A 19401-nucleotide genomic window follows, 5' to 3' on the forward strand; every position below is an offset into this window, starting at 1 on the left:
AAGCATTCTTTTTTCTCTAGAGAATGAAAAAGGAAACCACAGGGTGGAAAATGAATTCAGATAGATGAGATTTATAGCCAATGAATAAAGTAAAATCATACTTTTTGATTCCATGCTTGGCAAAAGCTAATTATAGTTTTAACAGGAGAGGATCCTGGTCTTTTTGATTAAACGTGCCATTTTAATTTTCAGCTTATTGTGAGTTTATTTCTCTTATGGTGACAGTTCTATTGGTTTGACATATTCTCTGAATGAATTATTTTTATTTCAAGAGAATAATAAACTCCCATCTTACTGAGAGGTGCAAAGGCTCTAATTAATCTTTTTCAATGAACTAGATGACCAGAATAACTAAGGGCAGCTGCACATGTGGTTGCTGGTGGTGGGAAGGCCGCCTTCCCTGAGTACCTGGTGGAGGAGGCATCACATATTGAAAGAATGACTGGATGAGTGAATGAGTGATTTTGGATCTTTTCACTATTAAGGTTACCTATCTTCAGCAGAACATTTTAGAAATTATGCAATTTGTATGGCTCATAAAAACATCTAGACTGAATACTTTCAAGCAGAAATTTGAGAAGAACTATGAAATACCCAGATTTTGTTCTCTCTTTTCCTGTGTCTGTAAAGGCATTATCATTTTTCTAAGTATATAACAATATTTTTCAGGAAAAAAAAATTATGATAGACCCACAGACATAGAAAACAAACTTATGGTTACCAAAGGGGAAAAGGAGGGGAGGGATAAACTATGAGATTGGGATTAACATATACACACGACCATATATAAAATAGATAACCAACAAGGACTTACTGTATAGCACAGGGAACTCTACTCAATATTTTGTAATAACCTATAAGGGAAAAGAGTCTGAAAAAGAATATATATATATATATATATATATATATGTATGTATGTGTAACTGAATCACTGTGCTGTACACCTGAAACTAACACAACATTGTGAATCAACTATACTTCTATTTTTAAAAATATGGTAATATTTAAAATAAACTTTAAAAAATCTATGAAACTTTTTTATGGAGTAATTCATCAGCTGTTAATCTAGGCATGCTAAACTAGGCTAGTCTTACATAATAAAAGAGTCAGTCAGATACAAGTGGGTCCCTATGGTATATGGAATACCATTTATGTAGATAAATGACCCAAATCATACAGACTTGGTAGTTTCATTTTATCGGTGCAGTCAGTCAGATATCACCCTTGAGGTCACTCTGCCACATTCCTTGAAGGTTTCATTTCTTGATTCACTGTGACTCTTGCCAACCCTGCTTCTACCATAATTCTTGATGTTTTCAAAAATCCTACCCAGATGGTCCTTTCGATGTCTGACCGTAGCCACCTATTCTCGTGGTCATTAGAATACCAATAGTTCCTCCCCGCCATATTCTGAATTTCATTCAACTCTCTGAGCACTACTACTTATTTTCTACCTCATTGCTTCCCATATCCACCACTCCGAACAGTCCTTTTCTGCTGGAATCTACTGTCCACTGATTCTACTGTCCTTAGTCACCTGAGGGCTCTCTTCCCTCTTTACCTGGATTAAACTCCAAGATCAGTCATGACAAACAGTCCTGTGCTGAAACCCTGAACAGCCAATTACTGATTATCTACTATGGGCTAACACAGATCTCAACTCTGTTTCCTTTTTCTGTCTTCCTCCTACTCCCAGTTTTCTGTCCTTTCAGATTTTCTACCCACCAGCTTGCATGAAATTTCCTAGAGGCAGATGACAGCACTCCAGAGAGAGGATCCAGTTACTCTTATAAGTAAGCGTCAGGCACCCAGAAGTCCAGTCACAGTGGGTGGATAGCAGACTATTTATTCAGGAGAAAAGCCTAGGGCCCCATCTCCAAGGCAACTAGATTCTTACACATCGAGTATGCAAGAGTAAATAGTGTTAAACATGATTAAAGAACACAACTTAGGTAATACAAACAAACTTTAACACTTCATGAAGTGGACAGTCTGCATTCCCAAGGGTACAGAGAACTCCAAACTGGGGTGAGAGGCAGAAAGTTTTTATAGCTTAAAGAATAAGAAACAAGGAAGAGAAAAAAAATAGGAAATGAATAAGGAACAAGGATATAAGTACAGAGCCCAGAGTTGGCTTGGCATTTGGGGGTTGGCTGACTTGACTATAATCTATATCTGGTCAAGTGGGACATTTACAGGAACAGGAAGGTTTAGGTTTTGGTTTGCTGATGTGGCACCCAGGGCAGGAGCCACTCCATCTTGGGCCTAGAAATTATTTCAACAATAGTAGGTCTAAAAGATCTCAGCCAATCCTTGCATCTTTATGACCATCATTCATTCCTCAAACGAGAGCCAATTTCTTACTGGCTAACTAGTAAGGCTGGGGTGTTGATAGAAGTCTGGCTAACAGAAGTCATTTCAATTCTGGGATGTGTACTCTTATTACAAAAACAAACTGTGCCACCCCGGGTGGTGAAATAGAATGCTTAGCTGCACCTGGAGTTTCTCTTAAACCAAACCTTGAACCTATCACACTGTTTATGCTGAAGCATTTTAACGTAAAGTGAGAACTATCTTAAGAGTCATGCAGCTGGTATTGATGGAGCTTAGGATTTAAATCAGAAGTGTCCCAAAGTCTAACATTAAGTTCATTTTAATCTAGGCAGCCTGAATGTGCCCACACTATTGCATCATCCTGCCAAGCAAGGTTGCTGAAAGGACTAAGTGAGATGATTTCTGAGAAGCACTCAGCAGCGCCAGGCACATAATAGGCAGATAATAATTGGCAGTGTCCTCAAGTTGCAGTTTCTAAAATATCGTGGTCATGAAAGTGTGTAAGCAGACATTATGGTTACTTTACTAGTTAGAAAATTGGGGCAAGAATTTAGATGCAATATTTTCTTTGGCTTATTTATTTCTAGGAGACAATCAAATCTTGTGATCTCCATAGTATCTGGATGGTACTAGGCAAATAAAGAGTACTGTATACTGTTACTTTATATGGGGTGATGCTACATTTTATGCTAGCATTTCTGACTGTTTAGCTGTTTGGGCCATGCCATTTTAACTTGATTATTTTGACATTCTGTTTGGACGTGGGGTTTTTTGACTTTTACATTTTTTGCTTCTAAAACTGTGAAGGAATGTGTTAGAGAAGTCTTCAATCTGTGCTTATATTAGAGCCCAAGAATGAGATGGAATTCAAGTATGAAATGAAAGTAAGAGTGCTCTAGTTCACAACCTATTGATGTAACTGGTATGACCGGTCTGAAGTAAGGTTAAATTTGTTATTCAGAAGCTCAGATTGATCGTTTGAGCCCCTACCTGCCCAGCTTACTAGGACCCACAGCTTTACTCAACAGGGCTCTCTTCTCCCCGGATTGTTCAAGGACCTTAAAAGTTAGTCCCCAAAGACCAAAGGCAAACAGAAGCTCCTTAATTCGCTGGCAGTGTTTATGTGCATGGGAGGTGGAAAGGGGAGGAGAAGTTAGGGGAGCCTTGGGGGCATGGGGAGAATTCCTTTCCGTCTGCAATTGCATCTGTGACATAGTTTTGTGATTGAAAGCTGGAAAACACAGTTTAATGTGTCTTCATCCACCTTGTGTGGCAATTACCTATTTGCTGGTTTGGCCCCAGAGAACTACCCAGGAAGTGATTCATCTTTAACGTCCAAAGCCTAGAGCATGGTGTCCAGAGTTTTAATGCTCATTTAGTGAGCACTCTGAAGTGTGTGCTGGGATGGCTGGACCAAGAGGAACCTCCAGCCGTGCTTTGTGCCAGCATGAGCTGCCTCTCCAGAAGGACCTAAGTGGGTCCTTACCCAGATGTGTTCTTTCTCGCAAGGTGAGTTTTCCTTTATGGGTTCTTAGTGGCCCCATAAAGCAGCAAACTTCCTCTGGGATGACCTCTAGCCCAGAGGTTCCAGACCCCCTGAGGAAGGGAATGGCTCCACTACTTTGCTCAGAAGAGACTGTGAATCCTTTGCAGCTGGCCCACCACCTCCCCCAGAGAGCATTTCAGAGCACAGAAGACATTGGCAGATAAGGTCTTTGTCAGGTTAGAGCCTGTTAAACTTTCTCTCCTACCTGTCTAAGCACCTTTCCTTACACTTCTAAGAGAAACACTCAAGTGAGTCTCCCTAGCACAAAGATCCCCTGTCTGATTTCTAAAGTAAAAGAAAAGCAGGGGGCTTCCCTGGTGGCGCAGTGGTTGAGAGTCCACCTGCCGATGCAGGGGACACGGGTTCGTGCCCCGGTCCGGGAAGATCCCACATGCCGCGGAGCGGCTGGGCCCGTGCGCTATATGGCCTCTGAGCCTGCGCGTCCAGAGCCTGTGCTCCGCAACGGGAGAGGCCACAACAGTGAGAGGCCCGCGTACCGAAAAAAAAAATAATAATAATAAAATAAAATAAGAAAAGCAGGTCCTCACTTTCAAATTTAAGTTTCTCTTGCTAAAGTTTTACCTAACAAGGCGCTCGATACATTCGGAAAATATGGAACGTTTTCACATTTTTATGAACGAGTATTAGTATCTAAATTAAATTTAAATAAGCACATCAAAATGTGCTTTGAATGAAAAGCAACCACTTCAAATGCCCAAGACATTTTGGGGTAGGAAGTTTTGCTGTACTATCCAAGGAAAGTATTAAGCAAGTCATTTAAGGACTTAGCTAGAGGATTATAAATTTGGCAACTACTGAAAGAAAATAGAAGAATATATGTGATCTAGTCCAGTGGGTGAAGGAATGCCTCTCCCTGAGGAACTGGTCTTTTACTAAAAAGATAAAGGCAGTAAGTGGGCTTAAAAGATGAACAGAGCATTCCACAGGGGGGCAGCAAATACCAAGGCGCTAGGTACTAAACATCCAAGGACTTGGAGCAGAGCCAGAGGAAGGTACGCCAGAGGCTGAGATGGAAACCAGAAGCCAGACTATTCATGGCTTTGAAGAACACTTTAGTAAGTTGCCCTTTATTTTAAGAATAACAGGAAATCATTGAAAGATAGGAAAGTTTAAAATATTATTTTAGCTACAGTGTGAAGAATGGTTTGGGGAAAAGTGAGAGTGGGTGAAAACCGACCAGTTAGAAGACTTTTGAATTGCAAGGACTATAAGAGCATAAATGTCAAGTTAAAAATAAAAAAGGAATATCGTCTCTAGCTTGGCAAAATAGTCATAGTCTTACTGAAGAAATAACACACATAGGCACTTGGGAAATGATGTAATTCAAAACATTGATACCGAATACATATCAATGCAAGAGTGATTTTTTTATACAGTGCAAAAATTTTAATATTTTGTTCGGTTTACATGCATTAAAATTTTAAATGCAGGAGATATCTGATATTTATTATACTGTCATTTATTACTACTACCCCAGACTCAGATCTAAAGTGTTTTAAAAACATTTGTGAAAAAATATGTTCATGTTTGTTTTAGTGCCAATATTCAATCATAGTCTAAAACTGGGGGCTCATGCATCTAAGTGTGTTTCTATACCTTTCATAATAATATACACCCTTTGTTATTCAGAAACATCATTCCCAGCCACCACAGATCAAAATTTATAGTGTAACACACTAGCTCACTAAGTAATATTTTTATTGAAATATTGTAGATAATTTTCAGATTTGTATGTTCTGATGTTTGTTTGTTTTGCTTTAATATATACAGGCAGCTAGTCTCAGAGTTCTCCCAGTCTCTGAAATGAAGTATATGGTATGGTTTTCATCTTTGTGTTGGTTAACGTACCTGGGCATGTCAAAATTATTTATTAAATGAATTAATTCAAGCAGATGACAATTCCATAGACATTTTACACAATTATACTTACGTCACCGAGTAAATTGGCCCATCAAAATGTGTCTTGAATAAAAAACAGCCATTTCAACTGCCAAAGACATTTTGGGATAGTAAGTTTTGCTCCAATGTACAAGGAAAGTATTAAACAAGTCATTTAAAACTTAAACTAGAGAAGTAATTGTAGAACAATTTAAAATAGAACAAACTACATTATTTTCAATTACTATATTGCTTTATGATGATCCTAGTACCTAGGGAAAAGAGACTTATGAGGTCATTTAATTCTAAAATGTTATATATTCAAAATGTATTTAGGTCATATTAAGGCTCAGAAATGGATTACAGTATTAGTATTTTAAAGATATATAATTAAATCTATTAGACAACCAAATTTGCAAATATAAAGTATTATAATTGAATACAAGTAATATTTTATAGATACGAAGGGCACTACAATAAAATGTTTCATTATTTAAGTATTATTCAGTTCTAGATTTTCACTAGGTGGCAGACTTAGTGCAGTTTCTCAGTTTAAACTAACATAAATGGTGCAGTTTAAACTAACATAAATGGTGTAGGTTCAATTATATAGAACAGAAATGACACATCATGTAAATTTTGTTGTCCTATCTAATTTCAACTCTAGAAGTCACGTAAATACAATGACTAGATCACTCAGTCATTTTATTACTGACTCTTACTAAGACCTCAAATACATCTGGCTACATATATATGTATTTCTGTTTGATGTAATGTGTTAGAAAAGGATTATAAACAAAAGATTTCAAGTGGTCACAAATTTGTCTAAAGTTAGAAAAATAATATGTGTGAAAGATAAAAGCCATATTTCTCAAAGAAAATAAAAATTTCCAAAAGTTGAGATACATTTTTCATTTGTTTACTCTTTGTTTCCTCAGAAATTCCTTCTCTGGCCATATATCTCAGTACCTTCCAAGATGTTCATCACAAGCTATCCATTCACTAGCATCTTAAAGCTATTTAATTTTGAACCACAGATTTCAGTCATCCACATTTATCATCCTTAGAAAAATATGTACAACCTTATAATTTATGAATTTTTTGTAGTTTCCTTTATTAGATCATAAGAGTCTAATATAAAGGCAGGAATTTCATGTTCCACTTCTTTTTTATCTCCTGGAGACCAGAGCTCTCCAACAGCAAACACTTGATATTTATTTGCTAAATTAGATACTAAATATTGTGCTCAGTAAATTGAAACAACTATAATGAAGTTATGATCTAACAGCTCCTATTTCCGGATAGATACAGAAGTAGAGATTACAAAAGTTTAAAATAGAGTTGACTTGTAATATCTGAAACTCCAACATGTTACTAGATATTCTTAATAACTTACTATTTTATTTGGGTCATCTGAGTTTCCTTTCCTACCTACCTATTTATTAAAATAGGGAGGGGGGCAGGTTCGTGTTCTAGACCCTGACTGTTTGTGTGTGAACCAGGCTCTGCTACCTACTAGAATGTTACCTTGAACGTTTTATTTGGTTTTTCTGGGCCTCAGTTTCTTCGACTGTAAACATAATTGTAAGTAAATCATAGAGTAGTTTTTGGAATTTGAAGAAATGGTAAGTGACTCTCTCGATTTCCTAAACAAGTTGGAAACTATCGAGACCCAAAGAAGTCAGGCAGTTGGGGATCCCATGCTAGGCAGAACTGTGTAGCGTTGGTGCCTGGCAGTAGTGGAGAACCCTGCTAGAGATCAGGAGCCCTGCTAGACAACCACTGGGCCTGCCCTGTAGGGCTGGGCTCACTTCATGGCCTGGCTCAGACCAGCACACACCCAGAGATACTGAAAAGGCAGAGTCAGGAGTGAGCCATATGTCCCCAACTCCTCCCAGGGAACAGGGGGTGCAGATGGAAGCCCCAAAGAAGGAGGTCCTTAACCTGATGTTCCGAAGATTACATGAATCAATACATGGAAAGCTCTAAGAATAATGCTCTGTAAATTTTAGATATTATCGGGTTTTGGACCTTTAACCTTCCAAAAGATTAAAAAAAAAAAAAAGTGAAAAGACAAAGAGAAAAACCTCAGGTCAGTTAATTTTCCTTTTTAGAAGCTCAGATCATGAATATGGCATTTATTCTCTAAATGAGACTACATGCTTTATCTTCATTCGTCCATGTTGCTCTTATTTATTCATTTTAGTTTCTATTTTGACAGCCAATTGACACACTATATCATGGTAAATATCTTTAGAGACATTGTTCTTTTAAGATATTTCTTTTTTTTTTTTTTTTTTTTTGTGGTATGCGGGCTTTTCACTGTTGTGGCCTCTCCCGCTGCGGAGCACAGGCTCCGGACGCGCAGGCTCAGCAGCCATGGCTTACGGGCCCAGCCGCTCAGCGGCATGTGGGATCCTCCCGGACCGGGGCACGAACCCGTGTCCCCTGCATCGGCAGGCGGACTCTCAACCACTGCGCCACCAGGGAAGCCCAATAAAATTATACTTTTAACATTAAAAGTCGACAAAAGAAATTATGTTCTGATTGTTCTTTTGCTGATACTATTTCAGTCCAACTTATTACAAGTTACCTGTTGTACTTAAAGTACAATAATATTTGCTCTCAAAATGGAGATGAGGCCGTGTGGCTATATCTGTTCCTCCGAAGAGTAGATCTCATGAAACACCTGATGATACTGTAGTTTGCAAAGGCTTTGATTAGGTAAGCCTCGATACCGGTCCAGCAATGTAACCAAGAGGGCACATGTAGTTTTCACAGATAACTCTGAAATATAGCATTTTTAAGCATTTTTTAGGTCTTAACTGATAGGGTGACTAAGCCCCCTGGAAATTGACCTGAGGGCCCCTCAGGGAAGGCCCAGCAAGCCTGCAGGCAGACCCTCACTCCCTGGGAGGAGGGAGAGGGTCTAGCAAACCATCCATCAGCTTTAGGGAGTTAGAGCCGAGGAAAGGGGTAATCACATCCGTCATTCTGGAGTTCAGAGTCAGGGCTCCCAGCTTCCTCTCTAAGACACCAAGCCAAGCGCTCAGGCAGATGGAGTAACAGTGCCCTCACTCCTGGACCCCGCAGATAATGCGAGGTCAGCTGGAGATGCTGATTTGTTTCTGAGCCACGAGTCAGATGTTTCTGGCCAGCATATTTCAGTCAGTTCTAGTGCCTGAGTTCAAGGCATGGGTTCAGCTACTGGTAGGAATTTGAAGTGGCCATAACTGGGTTTGAAGACATATTGTATGGAGAGCAAAGCTGATTATCACATGATGTGGCCGCCACAGAGAATCTCAAAATATTTGAGCCAGGACAGCTACCAGTGATCACGGACATCAGCTAGAGATCAGATCATCAAGCACAGCGACAATAAGAAGGTGTTTGCTGTGGTTTTATTTTGCCCGGTTTTTCCGGGGGGGGAGAAATCATGCATGTGCATGGGTATGTGTGCACTTGCACACGTGTGTTTTTGAGGGAGAGGAGGTAAATGGAAAGAACGCTAATGCAAAACTCTGGGCAAGTGGGCAGTCTCAGGATCCTTCTAGAACAATGCCATCAATTGAGCCATGACCTCAATTCATTACAATGAGTTGTTATTTCAGTTAAAATAGTTGCTCTTCTCAGAAGTTCATTGTAGCAGGATTTGGCATTTAAAAGCACATACTATGAGGACAGGGAACCATAGAAGATCAAAGAACTCAATTATGAACAATAAGCTCATCATAGGAAATTTTTGCCAATCCAGATATTCATCTTACAAATTTCTATTTCAATATTATCCATGAGGTAACTTCTTCCATCAGCTTTATGAATGTGTGGCAAGAAAATGCCTAATAAAAGCCAAATTACTGAATTTATTTTTCTTATGGTGCTAAAATGTTGGTTAAAATATTCTTTGGGAAAGAGGGTTTCATTTTTCTTGCACTGCACAGCACAGGTGATGTGGCATGGCCTGCTCTTATAATTGCGTGTAGTTTTATGCCTACAGCTAGGTATCACTCACTCATAAATATGTTGTTCTAAAAAATACCATATTGGATTGTTAGCGTAATGCAAATGTTTCTTTGAAATGCAGGTTGTTCTCCAGTCTCAGTATTATCACAGAGCTCACCCACCCAGCCAACATGAGATTCATGCAATTCAGAGCCAAAGACTGTTACTCCCTTGCTCTTTCCAAGCTCGAAAAGGTAAGAATTCACATCATGAAGTAAGTTGCATTTAACCTTTTGGGTTGAAAGACTAACTCTAAAATTTCTACATGTAGAGAGAAATGCCATGAAACAGTAAAAATAAAAATGCTGTTTTGAATTCCTATATGGGGGCTAAAATCTTAATTTATAATTTTTTAAAAGCATGGATTGATGGATTTGAACCATTTATATCACAAGTGAACATGATGGAGGTATCTCGTTCCATCATCGGTAATCATAAATTGAAAGCATGATATATGAAAGAGTTAAACTCAACAGGAGTATATATACTCACTTATAATGTCCATTATTGATAATATCACGAGTACTATGTCAAGACATCTACATTTACATAGGAATTTGCAGTTTCATAAATCCTTAAAGTCCTAGAAAACTTGTAGGCTTTGTTGAAAGTCAGTTCCCAAAGAAGATAATATGAGACACAAGCTCACAATCTGAGACAAAGCCAAGTTTATTGCTTATGTAAAGGAGGCTGTCACCTTAAGAGAGCTTTTTTGTTTGTTTTTTTTCGGTTTATAAATATTTATTAAAATTGAAAGTTGTTTGCTCTTCTATCCCATGAGCATCCATCCACCTGCCTGTCACCTGTTAAGATGCATGACTGCTGTCATAAATGCCCTTGGAATCTTCAGGATAACAGAACATCTGCCTTTGCTTAAAACTCCTTGTTCCTTGCCTTCCTAGCCAACACCGCTCTTCACAACTTTATATAAAAGTTCTCCAAAATTTGTACACCAAGTGAGCCATCCATGAATAAAAACATATACCTGGGATCCAAAAAAAGTTGGCCTGGACATGTCAAAGACTCAAGTCCACCTAAGAAATAAGAGTGGTTTTATAATAGCCAAAGATGAATTTTCTCCCCACAAATCTAAAAAATGCCTGCAATCAGATAGAGCTAATTAAGACTCAAGAGAGCTTTGTCAATGTCTTGGAGTGGGGAAAGGAAGGTCAAAGTTTATCAAGAGTTGGGAATTGTATTTAATGAGGCTCTTTTCATGTGGGGACTTACTAGGATTAGGAAGAGATGAGAATAATGCTAAGGAAGACAGTGGCGTTATTGCAAAGTCATGTTATGGGCACAGAAAGGTGTGGTTTTCTTCTCAGTATCCAGGCTGAGTGTGGGGATAAATGGATTTTGCATTCCAGGTGTACTTGATACTAGTGTACTGGGAGAGTTCGATGTAAGAGAAGAAAATAAGATCCAATCTTATATGTGAGAAAATGTGTTAAATCTATGCCATCTTTATTGTTTGTAATAATATTTATAAAATAGAGATAAGGATGGCTTACTTTTTTTTTTTTGGTTAGTTTTTTTCTTTCACTTCATTTTATTTTGATTACCTGTTACGTCGGGCACTGTCCTGATTCCTGGGTGACGTACTGTTGAGTGAGGTCACTTCTTGTCTGTGAGGTACTCACAGAGTGAGGTACTCTTGTCTGTTGGTTTCCATCTTCAACGCTGGTCACATACATTGTGTTGGTAGAGCCTTGCCACTGCCCCTTTATAGGCATAGTTACCTTGTTGCTAGGCACTGCTTCCAGATGAGGAAACAGAGTTTAAGACAGATTAAATAACTGTTGTGCCCAACACACAGTGAGGCCAAATACACTGAAAGGTCAGAGTTTGGAGCAGAGAAAGGTTTATTGAAGGGCCAAGCAAGGAGAACGGGGCAACAAGTGCTCTAAAGACCTGAACTCTCTGATGGTTTTGGGGGAAGACATTTTATAGGCAAAATTTGGGGAGGGGGCTGCAGGGTGTGTTACCCTCCTCTGATTGGTTGGAGGTGGTATTCCAGGAATCTCAATCATCAACCTTCTCGTTCCAACCTGTCTGGGTCCACGAGTTTATGCTCTGTCTGAAGTTACCATCCTCCACCAGGGTGGGAGCCTTAGTTCCCACAGAACTCAGAGATATGTATGTAAATATTTTGTATGTCCCCCAAGGAGGAACCACGACCAGGCCCCATTGCTGTACTATCCTTTTCTTTTCTTTCCTTGCCTTTTTTCTTTTCTTTTCCTTTCTTTTGAAGTATACTTGATATACAATACAGTGATTCACAATTTTTAAAGGTTATACAAACTAGTGAATATAACGTAAAAAGAAGCAGACTTACAGATATAGAGAACAAGCTAGTGGTTGCCAGTGGGGAGAGGGAAGGAGGGAGGGGCTATATAGGGCTAGGGGATTAAGAGAAACTATAGGTATAAAATAAGCTATAAAGATATATGGATATCAGGGGGAATATAGCCAGTATTTTATAATAGCTATAAATGGAGCACAATTGCTTCTTTCTGCATTCCCTCACTCCCCTAATTAGTAAGTGAATCTGCCCTTTGGAACTCAGGGAAGGTCTAGGAGACTGAAAAACAAAAGGCAGTATCCTGCTCAGTTTCATTGAGTGAGTGCAGTAAGAGAAACTTAAAGCCATTCTTGTTTAGAAAGCATCCCTTATGTCAAACTGCTTTAACAGCATGGAAAGGGTGGGAGTCACAGCTGAATGGCTCAGAATCCAAAGGCAAACCCACGGATGGGAATCCAGTGGAACCCATGCTGCCCTGGTGTGGTACAGTCTCCTCCATGACAAGTGAGGGAGGCTCACCCCATGATGAAGAAGACAGGCTCTACTACTTTGTAGGATTGGAACCTGGATAAATCTATGACACGTTTGTAGCCTTGGGATTTGTCTCTGGAAAATAGTGGTAATAGCCAAATGATAGGGTCATTGCCAAGATCACACCACACAATCTAGTCACAATATTTAGCCCAGTTTTGGCATATAATCAGTACTCAAATAACTAGCCCTAAACTCATAATTATAAATTACTATTGTCGACATCATCACTAATAAATATTCTATTGTGTGTATTCAGTTTTATTCCAGATCAGTTGATGTAGTAAGGTCATAATTGTGGAAGAGATTTTCATATTGGTAAATGTGTGTGTCTATATTATTGTGTATCTACTGCATGAGGGAAAAAGAAGAACAAAATGAGATTTTTATCTCTTTGGGGGAATTAATTAAAAATAAAATCTTCAGGGCTTCTCTGGTGGCGCAGTGGTTGAGAGTCCGCCTGCCGATGCAGGGGACACGGGTTCGTGCCCCGGTCCGGGAGGATCCCTCATGCCGCGGAGCGGCTGGGCCCGTGAGCCATGGCCGCTGGGCCTGCGCGTCCGGAGCCTGTGCTCCGCAATGGGAGAGGCCACAGCAGTGAGAGGCCCGCATACCGCAAAAAAAAAATAAATAAAAATAAATAAGTAAATAAAAATAAAATCTTCCTCCAACCTAGAAGTCCTCTTCAGAAATGCAGAAAAGTTTTGTTTGAATAAGCATTAAACCAGACTGTGATATGCATCTCAGCAATCCACTAAAGACATTGCGAAAACAGAAAGACATCTTATCCTTTTATATAGCCAGGCAGATACAGTCATTTACATACATGATAACTGTCTTGATCCCAAGGAAAAATAAAATGTCTTCTAACTTTGCAGCAAGCAAAAAGTTACAACTTGGAGCCAGGCACCTAGCCTAAGCTCCCAAAGAGAGAGACAGGATACATTACTTCCACATTTCATAAAGATAGTTCCAAGGCCCCCACCCCCGCAAGAAAGGCATTCCCGGGATACAAAGCTAGCTAGAAGTTAGCTAAAAGAGACATGGAAAGGATTTACAATTCCAAGTTATTTTTAAGGAAACTCTCTAGGAAAAAGAAGTGGGAGAGGGGAGTTTTCTTCCTTTTTTGGCATCAGGGAAATTCATTTTTTTTAGACTTATATTTACCCTTGCATCTTCTAGATATTTCCCAAGAAGAATACAAAAAAATCAATACATTACCTAATTATTAGGAACAGAGGAGTTAGGAGAAGTGGAATTGAAACCAATGGTTTGAATGCTATAAAACCATGGAAAATCCTTTTTTAATTTACTTATTATCATTTTTAGCCATTGAAATAGGATCGTCACATAGAAATGTTTTAGACTGTTGTGCTATTGTGGGTTGAATTATGTCCCTCTCCCCACCAAAAAAGATGTGTTGGTGTCCTAACCTCCACTACCTCAGAAGGTGACATTATTTGAAGATAGGGTTTTTACAGAGATAAGCAAGTTAAAGAAAGCCATTGGGGTGGACCCCAATCCAAAATGACTGGCATCCTTATAAAAAGGGTAAAGTTGGACACAGAGACAGACACACTTAAAGGGAAGACAGCCATCCACAAGCCAAGGAGAGAGGCCTGGAAGAGACCCTTCACTTACCGTCCTCAGAAGGAACCAAAAAGTACCAACACCTTGATTTCAGACTTTGAGCATGCAGAACCGAGAGGCAATAAATTTCTGTTATTTAAGCCACTCAGTTTATGATACTTCCTTATGGCAGCCCTGGCAATCTCACACACATGCCATCAGTGATAATGATAACTGTTCATTTCTAATCAGTGCTTCTTATCACTTATACATATACAGCTAGTTTACTGTTTAAAGTAATTATCTTCCTATATTTGTATTCTAAGCACAGGGAGGTAGTTTTAGTATTAGGAAACTGATCTTTGTTTCCAATATTCAAATACATTCCCAATAATATTTTCTAGAGTTACTGTTGGCTGAGGAAGTGGTGGATTTTTATTCTTCTGAACGCAATTATGAATATCGTTTTATTCTACCTATAATTAGATGCACCTGCACCTTCACGGATGGGGCCTTCACCTTTAGACACACAATCAAGGTTTTGAATTTAAAACAGACACCAGCTTGGCTGCTTAAGACACTTTTTTTTTGTCATGAAGTGGTTGTCATTCAAATTGAAGAAGTGATAGGATTTGCAAGAATGAGTATGGAAGGTTAGCCTGCATTCATCCTGGTAGCTGATGTGTTCTTGGTAGACCTTGCATTCTCGTAGATATGTCGTTGCCATTGCTAATAGAAGGAATACTCTTCAAGGTTTCTCTGGAAGCGACAACTCACTGAAGAATATCCACAATAATAACTTCCTAATGGACCAGACCATCATGCTTTAGTTTGTATTTTTTTCATCTGATCATTCTTTCATCGTTGCTGAGTTGTTTTATTTTCTATTACATTATCTTTCTTGTCTTGGATATTGACATTACCTTACTGCTACTGTTTACTCAAAAGTAGAGTCGTCCCTCGGTATCCATGGGGGATTGGTTTCAGGACCCCTCCCTTCTCACCCCCCCCACCCCAGCAGGGACCAAAATCTGAGGATGCTCAAGTCCCTTATATAAAAGGGTGGTGTAGTGTCTGCGTATCACTTACGCACATCCTACTGTGTACTTTCAATCATCTCTAGATTACTTATAATACCTAATACAATGTAAGTTCTATGTAAATAGTTGCCAGTAGGGGGCAAATTCAGGTTTTGCTTTTAGGAACTTTCTGGAATTTTTTTTCTCCAGTATTTTCAGTCTGTGGTTGGTGGAATTGGCAGGTGTGGAACCTGCAGATACAGAGGACCAACTGTACTTCCCATGTTCAGTCATTGGTCATTGGGTCATTGACACTCCTCCTAAAAATCTGATGTAGTGGGCAGCAGAAACACAGTATGAGAGCTAAGCAGAGATGGGAAATGTGACGGGTAACAAGGAACCCGAAGAGAGGAAAACAACAATAGAAAAAAAAGAGAAATTTTTTGTCTCCTCTCCCTCTAAAGATTTATTTCATTTCTCTTATTTTGATGCATTTCATAAAAATGAATTTTATTCATGCTTATGCTACAATTTGCTTCAAGACTGCTTTTTAAAAATTGCTTTTGAACCTTCTCCTGTGATGATTATAATTACACTTTAGCAATCATATGGTAATTACACATTGATGTAAGAAGCAAGGTAATGAAAAAGTGAGATGAATAATAGGGTATAATAAAAAATAATAATTGGTCTCTGTCTGTAGTTCCTGACACAGCACTTCAAAAACTCTTGGAATTTCCTAAGTGATAGGAGTGTCTTCTGTTATTCATACCTTTCAACCATGCCTGATTTTATGTTAACAAGGCAACTCATGGAGGGGCCTTGAAGATTGAAACTTTCAGTACCTCCTCACCTCCCTGCTTCCAGGGAGGGGAAAGGGGCTGGAGATTGGGTTTAATCATGTGGTTAATGAGTTAATTAATCATGCCTACATCATGAAACTTTGATACAACTCTGAAGAATGAGGCTTGAGAGCTTCCTGATTGGTGAACATATTGATGTAGCAGGAGGGTGGTGCCCTCAGACTCCATGGAGACAGAAGCTGCTGTGCTCAGGACCCTCCCAGACTTGCCCTGTGTGCCTTTTCATCTGTTGTTCATTTGCATTCTTTATATTAAGATGATAATCATTAAGTATAGCACTTTCACACGTTCTGTGACCATTCTGGAAAATTATTGAAACTGAGGCTGTTATGGGAAGCCCCAGATTTGTAGCTGGATGGAGAAGAAGTGCTGTTGGTTTGGAGACACCAAGGACTTGGAGATGGTGGCTGAAATGAGAGCAGTCTTGGGGGTCTGAGCCAACTCTGAGTAGTGAGCGTCAGGATTGAATTGTAGGACCCCCTGTTGGTGTTAGAGAATGAGTGTCAGAATAGAAACAGTCATGTCTATAAATCATATATTGCTATGTAGTCAGCGGTAGAGCAAAATAATACACATTGGAGATATATTCTGGGAGAAATAGGCAAGAATATCATTTACTTTTTAACATATTCACCGTCTTAAAGCCAGAAGGCAAAATTTTACATATTCTCAATTTAAATTCAAGCCACTAAATATTCTCTGAGGACCTACTGTGAGCCATATGCCTTCCTCAATGCTAGAAGTTATGAAATTGAATAAAACACATAGAATTTGTAATTTGACGGGAGACAGATATTTTGGAACAAACAAAAACACATTGCCGTATTCTTTTTTTTTCTGTCCAAACAACTTGGACTACTTTTTATTCATAATCTAAGTGCTATCGTGGCTGAGGGAGGGTTTGGTGCTATCTTCCGGATTCATTAGGAAAATTTCTTATCCAATTTTTAAGAAAATATTTACCTTCCCCCATATGGGTCCAGGAAGAATTTGAGAATGCTAATTAGTTTCTATTGCTTTTAAATGTAGTAAAGCACAGCCTGATCTACTCTAGAGGAGTGATGATATGTAATTTATATATGAATAACTATTTTAATGTACAAATGTATCTATTAAGAATGTGCATAGTGAAGTCCAGTGGTTAGCACTCGGCGCTTTCACTGATGGGGCCTGGGTTCAGTACCTGGCCCAGGAAGTAAGATCCTGCAAGCTGCGCAGCACAGCCAAAAAAAAAAAGAAAAAGAAAAAAAGAAGAGTGTGCATAGTATTATGATTTCACACAATAGTTTCAAAGTCGTCACAGGCTGAATGTTTATGCCCCCCACACACACCAAAATTCACATGTTTAATCCTTCAACATCCTTTCTTTCTTTATTTCTGAACCCACAAGTCTTTCAGAAGCTTCCACTTTTCCAAATTTCTCAATTCTCAGGAGCATCAGGGCCTTCACGGGAGAACAGGGTGCAGGAAGCCATTTGTGTGTATTGTTTGTAAAACACATATTTCTAACATATAAGTGGCGTGGTTGAAGTCCAGTTTTGCCCATCACTCCTAGTGTATGGCTATTGTCTCAGTATAATTACTAGGAGCTCCTGTCAAGATGTCCTGATTTGGATGGTTAACTACATAATCACCCTATTTATAAGGCAAGGACCACTTGTATTTTAGTGTAGGAGGATAATAACATTGCTTAGAAGACCCTGCATTCCTCTCTAAGATAAGGAAGAGGGTCCCACACACCCCAAACTCCTTCAGCATGAACTTGCCTTGGGTTGACTCAAGGGTTTTTTGGGACGTGGGTCTGAGTTAGCCTTGAGTCCTCATAAACAAGGTGGACTCCCTGAGTGTCCATCAAATGCACCCCCTCTAAGCTGCCACTTAGACTGGAACAGATGTGCGTGTGCGTGTGTGTGTGTGTGTGTGTGTGTGTTTGTGTATGTGCATGTGTGCATGGGTGTAGTGGGAACCTACTCTTTCCAGTAAGAAGAAAAGTGGACATGCAGAGAGAAATGCTCTTTATTACTAGAATCGCCTCCTCTTTCTGTTGGCAATATAAAGAGAGGAAAAATGAAAGAAAGAGAAAGAGAGATTGATTTAAAGCCACCGATGGCCCAGGGTCCTCTCTCTCCTCAGTTCCTCAGTTCCCAAGCACACACTCCAGTGAGAGGCTCTGATAGGAAACCTGTTCTGGAAGAGCCAGCGCATCTCAGAGCTGCTGTGCAGAGCCCCTGTGATGGGGTACCTTCTGTAGAGACGAGTCTCTTTCTGGGGAAGGCTCTGTAAACAGGATGCATAAAACCCTAGCAACTCATTGAAGGCTTTGGTATTTTAATATAAGGATTTTCTGTATTTGCATTCGAAAGGCCACTCCCTGGGCAAGCAGTTTTGTGAGAGGAAAGGCACAGTTAGTTTGCCCAGGACCTGAGAATTTGGAAATAGGATTTGAGGGTTGTTGGTGAACTAGGGTAGGGACAGGGAGAAAGAGGGAGGAAAAGAGGGAAAAAAAAGAAGACGTTATGTCAAACAGTGTAAAGAAGGTCAAGTAGGATGAATGGTGAGAAAAGCCAATCGCTGAGAAAATACGGATAGAAACCATTAATTTATGCCAATAAAATTCTTGACTTTTTTTCACCTCCCACACCGTTCTGCTAAGTCCAACAATTTTATCATCTATTCCATATGGTACTGGATGGACACAGTTTAAAAAAAACACAGTTTCTGCCAGAAACAGATCCCTTCTTCCAACAAAAGCATATGTTCATGATAACAAACCAAATGAAAGAAATAGGTAAGACCAAGGGTATTAAAGTGTCTGGGGTCTTTTAATACTGATTTGGATTTCTCAGATTTCTTTTAGGTATTTTTAGATAAGTGGTTGTTAGGAAAACACAAAATCATCATGGAAGCTTCAGTTGAATCTAGAATTCTACTAAGGAAGCAAATACGATATGTCTGATAAAAAGGTATTATATATTTATACTAGAAGCAATCATAGAAATATTTACTATTGTATTTTATAAAACACAATAGTCAAAAGAAATACTAAAGTCAGAGAAATTTATATAACACAAACATTGCAGTTTTTCCATCTTCAAACCTAAAGAACCAAAGTGAAAAGAAAGGGTATTGAGTAAACCGCAAAGGGTTTCCTTCCTCCCTCTTAATATAAATGTTATAAACTTTATGCAACAAACTTTCCCTAGATGTAGGCAACTACTATAAGTGGAAAGGATTTATTCATTTGTTCAATAAAATTTCATTGACTGTATGCCAGGCATTGTGTTAGGCATTGTCCTGGGACTCACTGAGCTACCTCAGACCAACAGAAAACTAATA

The 19401-nt window shown here is 39.1% G+C and overlaps 1 protein-coding gene across 4 annotated transcripts in view; it reads left to right on the plus strand.

Moving 5' to 3' along the window:
- The window catches only part of KCNT2 (potassium sodium-activated channel subfamily T member 2), a 372961-nt gene that overhangs the window by 293686 nt on the left and 59874 nt on the right, over nt 1-19401 (plus strand). For all 4 annotated transcript variants that reach the window (XM_060142019.1, XM_060142020.1, XM_060142021.1 and 1 more), the window contains one exon: nt 9864-9975. In XM_060142019.1, coding sequence (XP_059998002.1) covers nt 9864-9975 — 112 coding nt within the window. The remainder of the gene's footprint in view (nt 1-9863; nt 9976-19401) is intronic.

Source organism: Lagenorhynchus albirostris, chromosome 2, assembly GCF_949774975.1.
Source record: "Lagenorhynchus albirostris chromosome 2, mLagAlb1.1, whole genome shotgun sequence".
NCBI classification, from domain to species: domain Eukaryota; kingdom Metazoa; phylum Chordata; class Mammalia; order Artiodactyla; family Delphinidae; genus Lagenorhynchus; species Lagenorhynchus albirostris.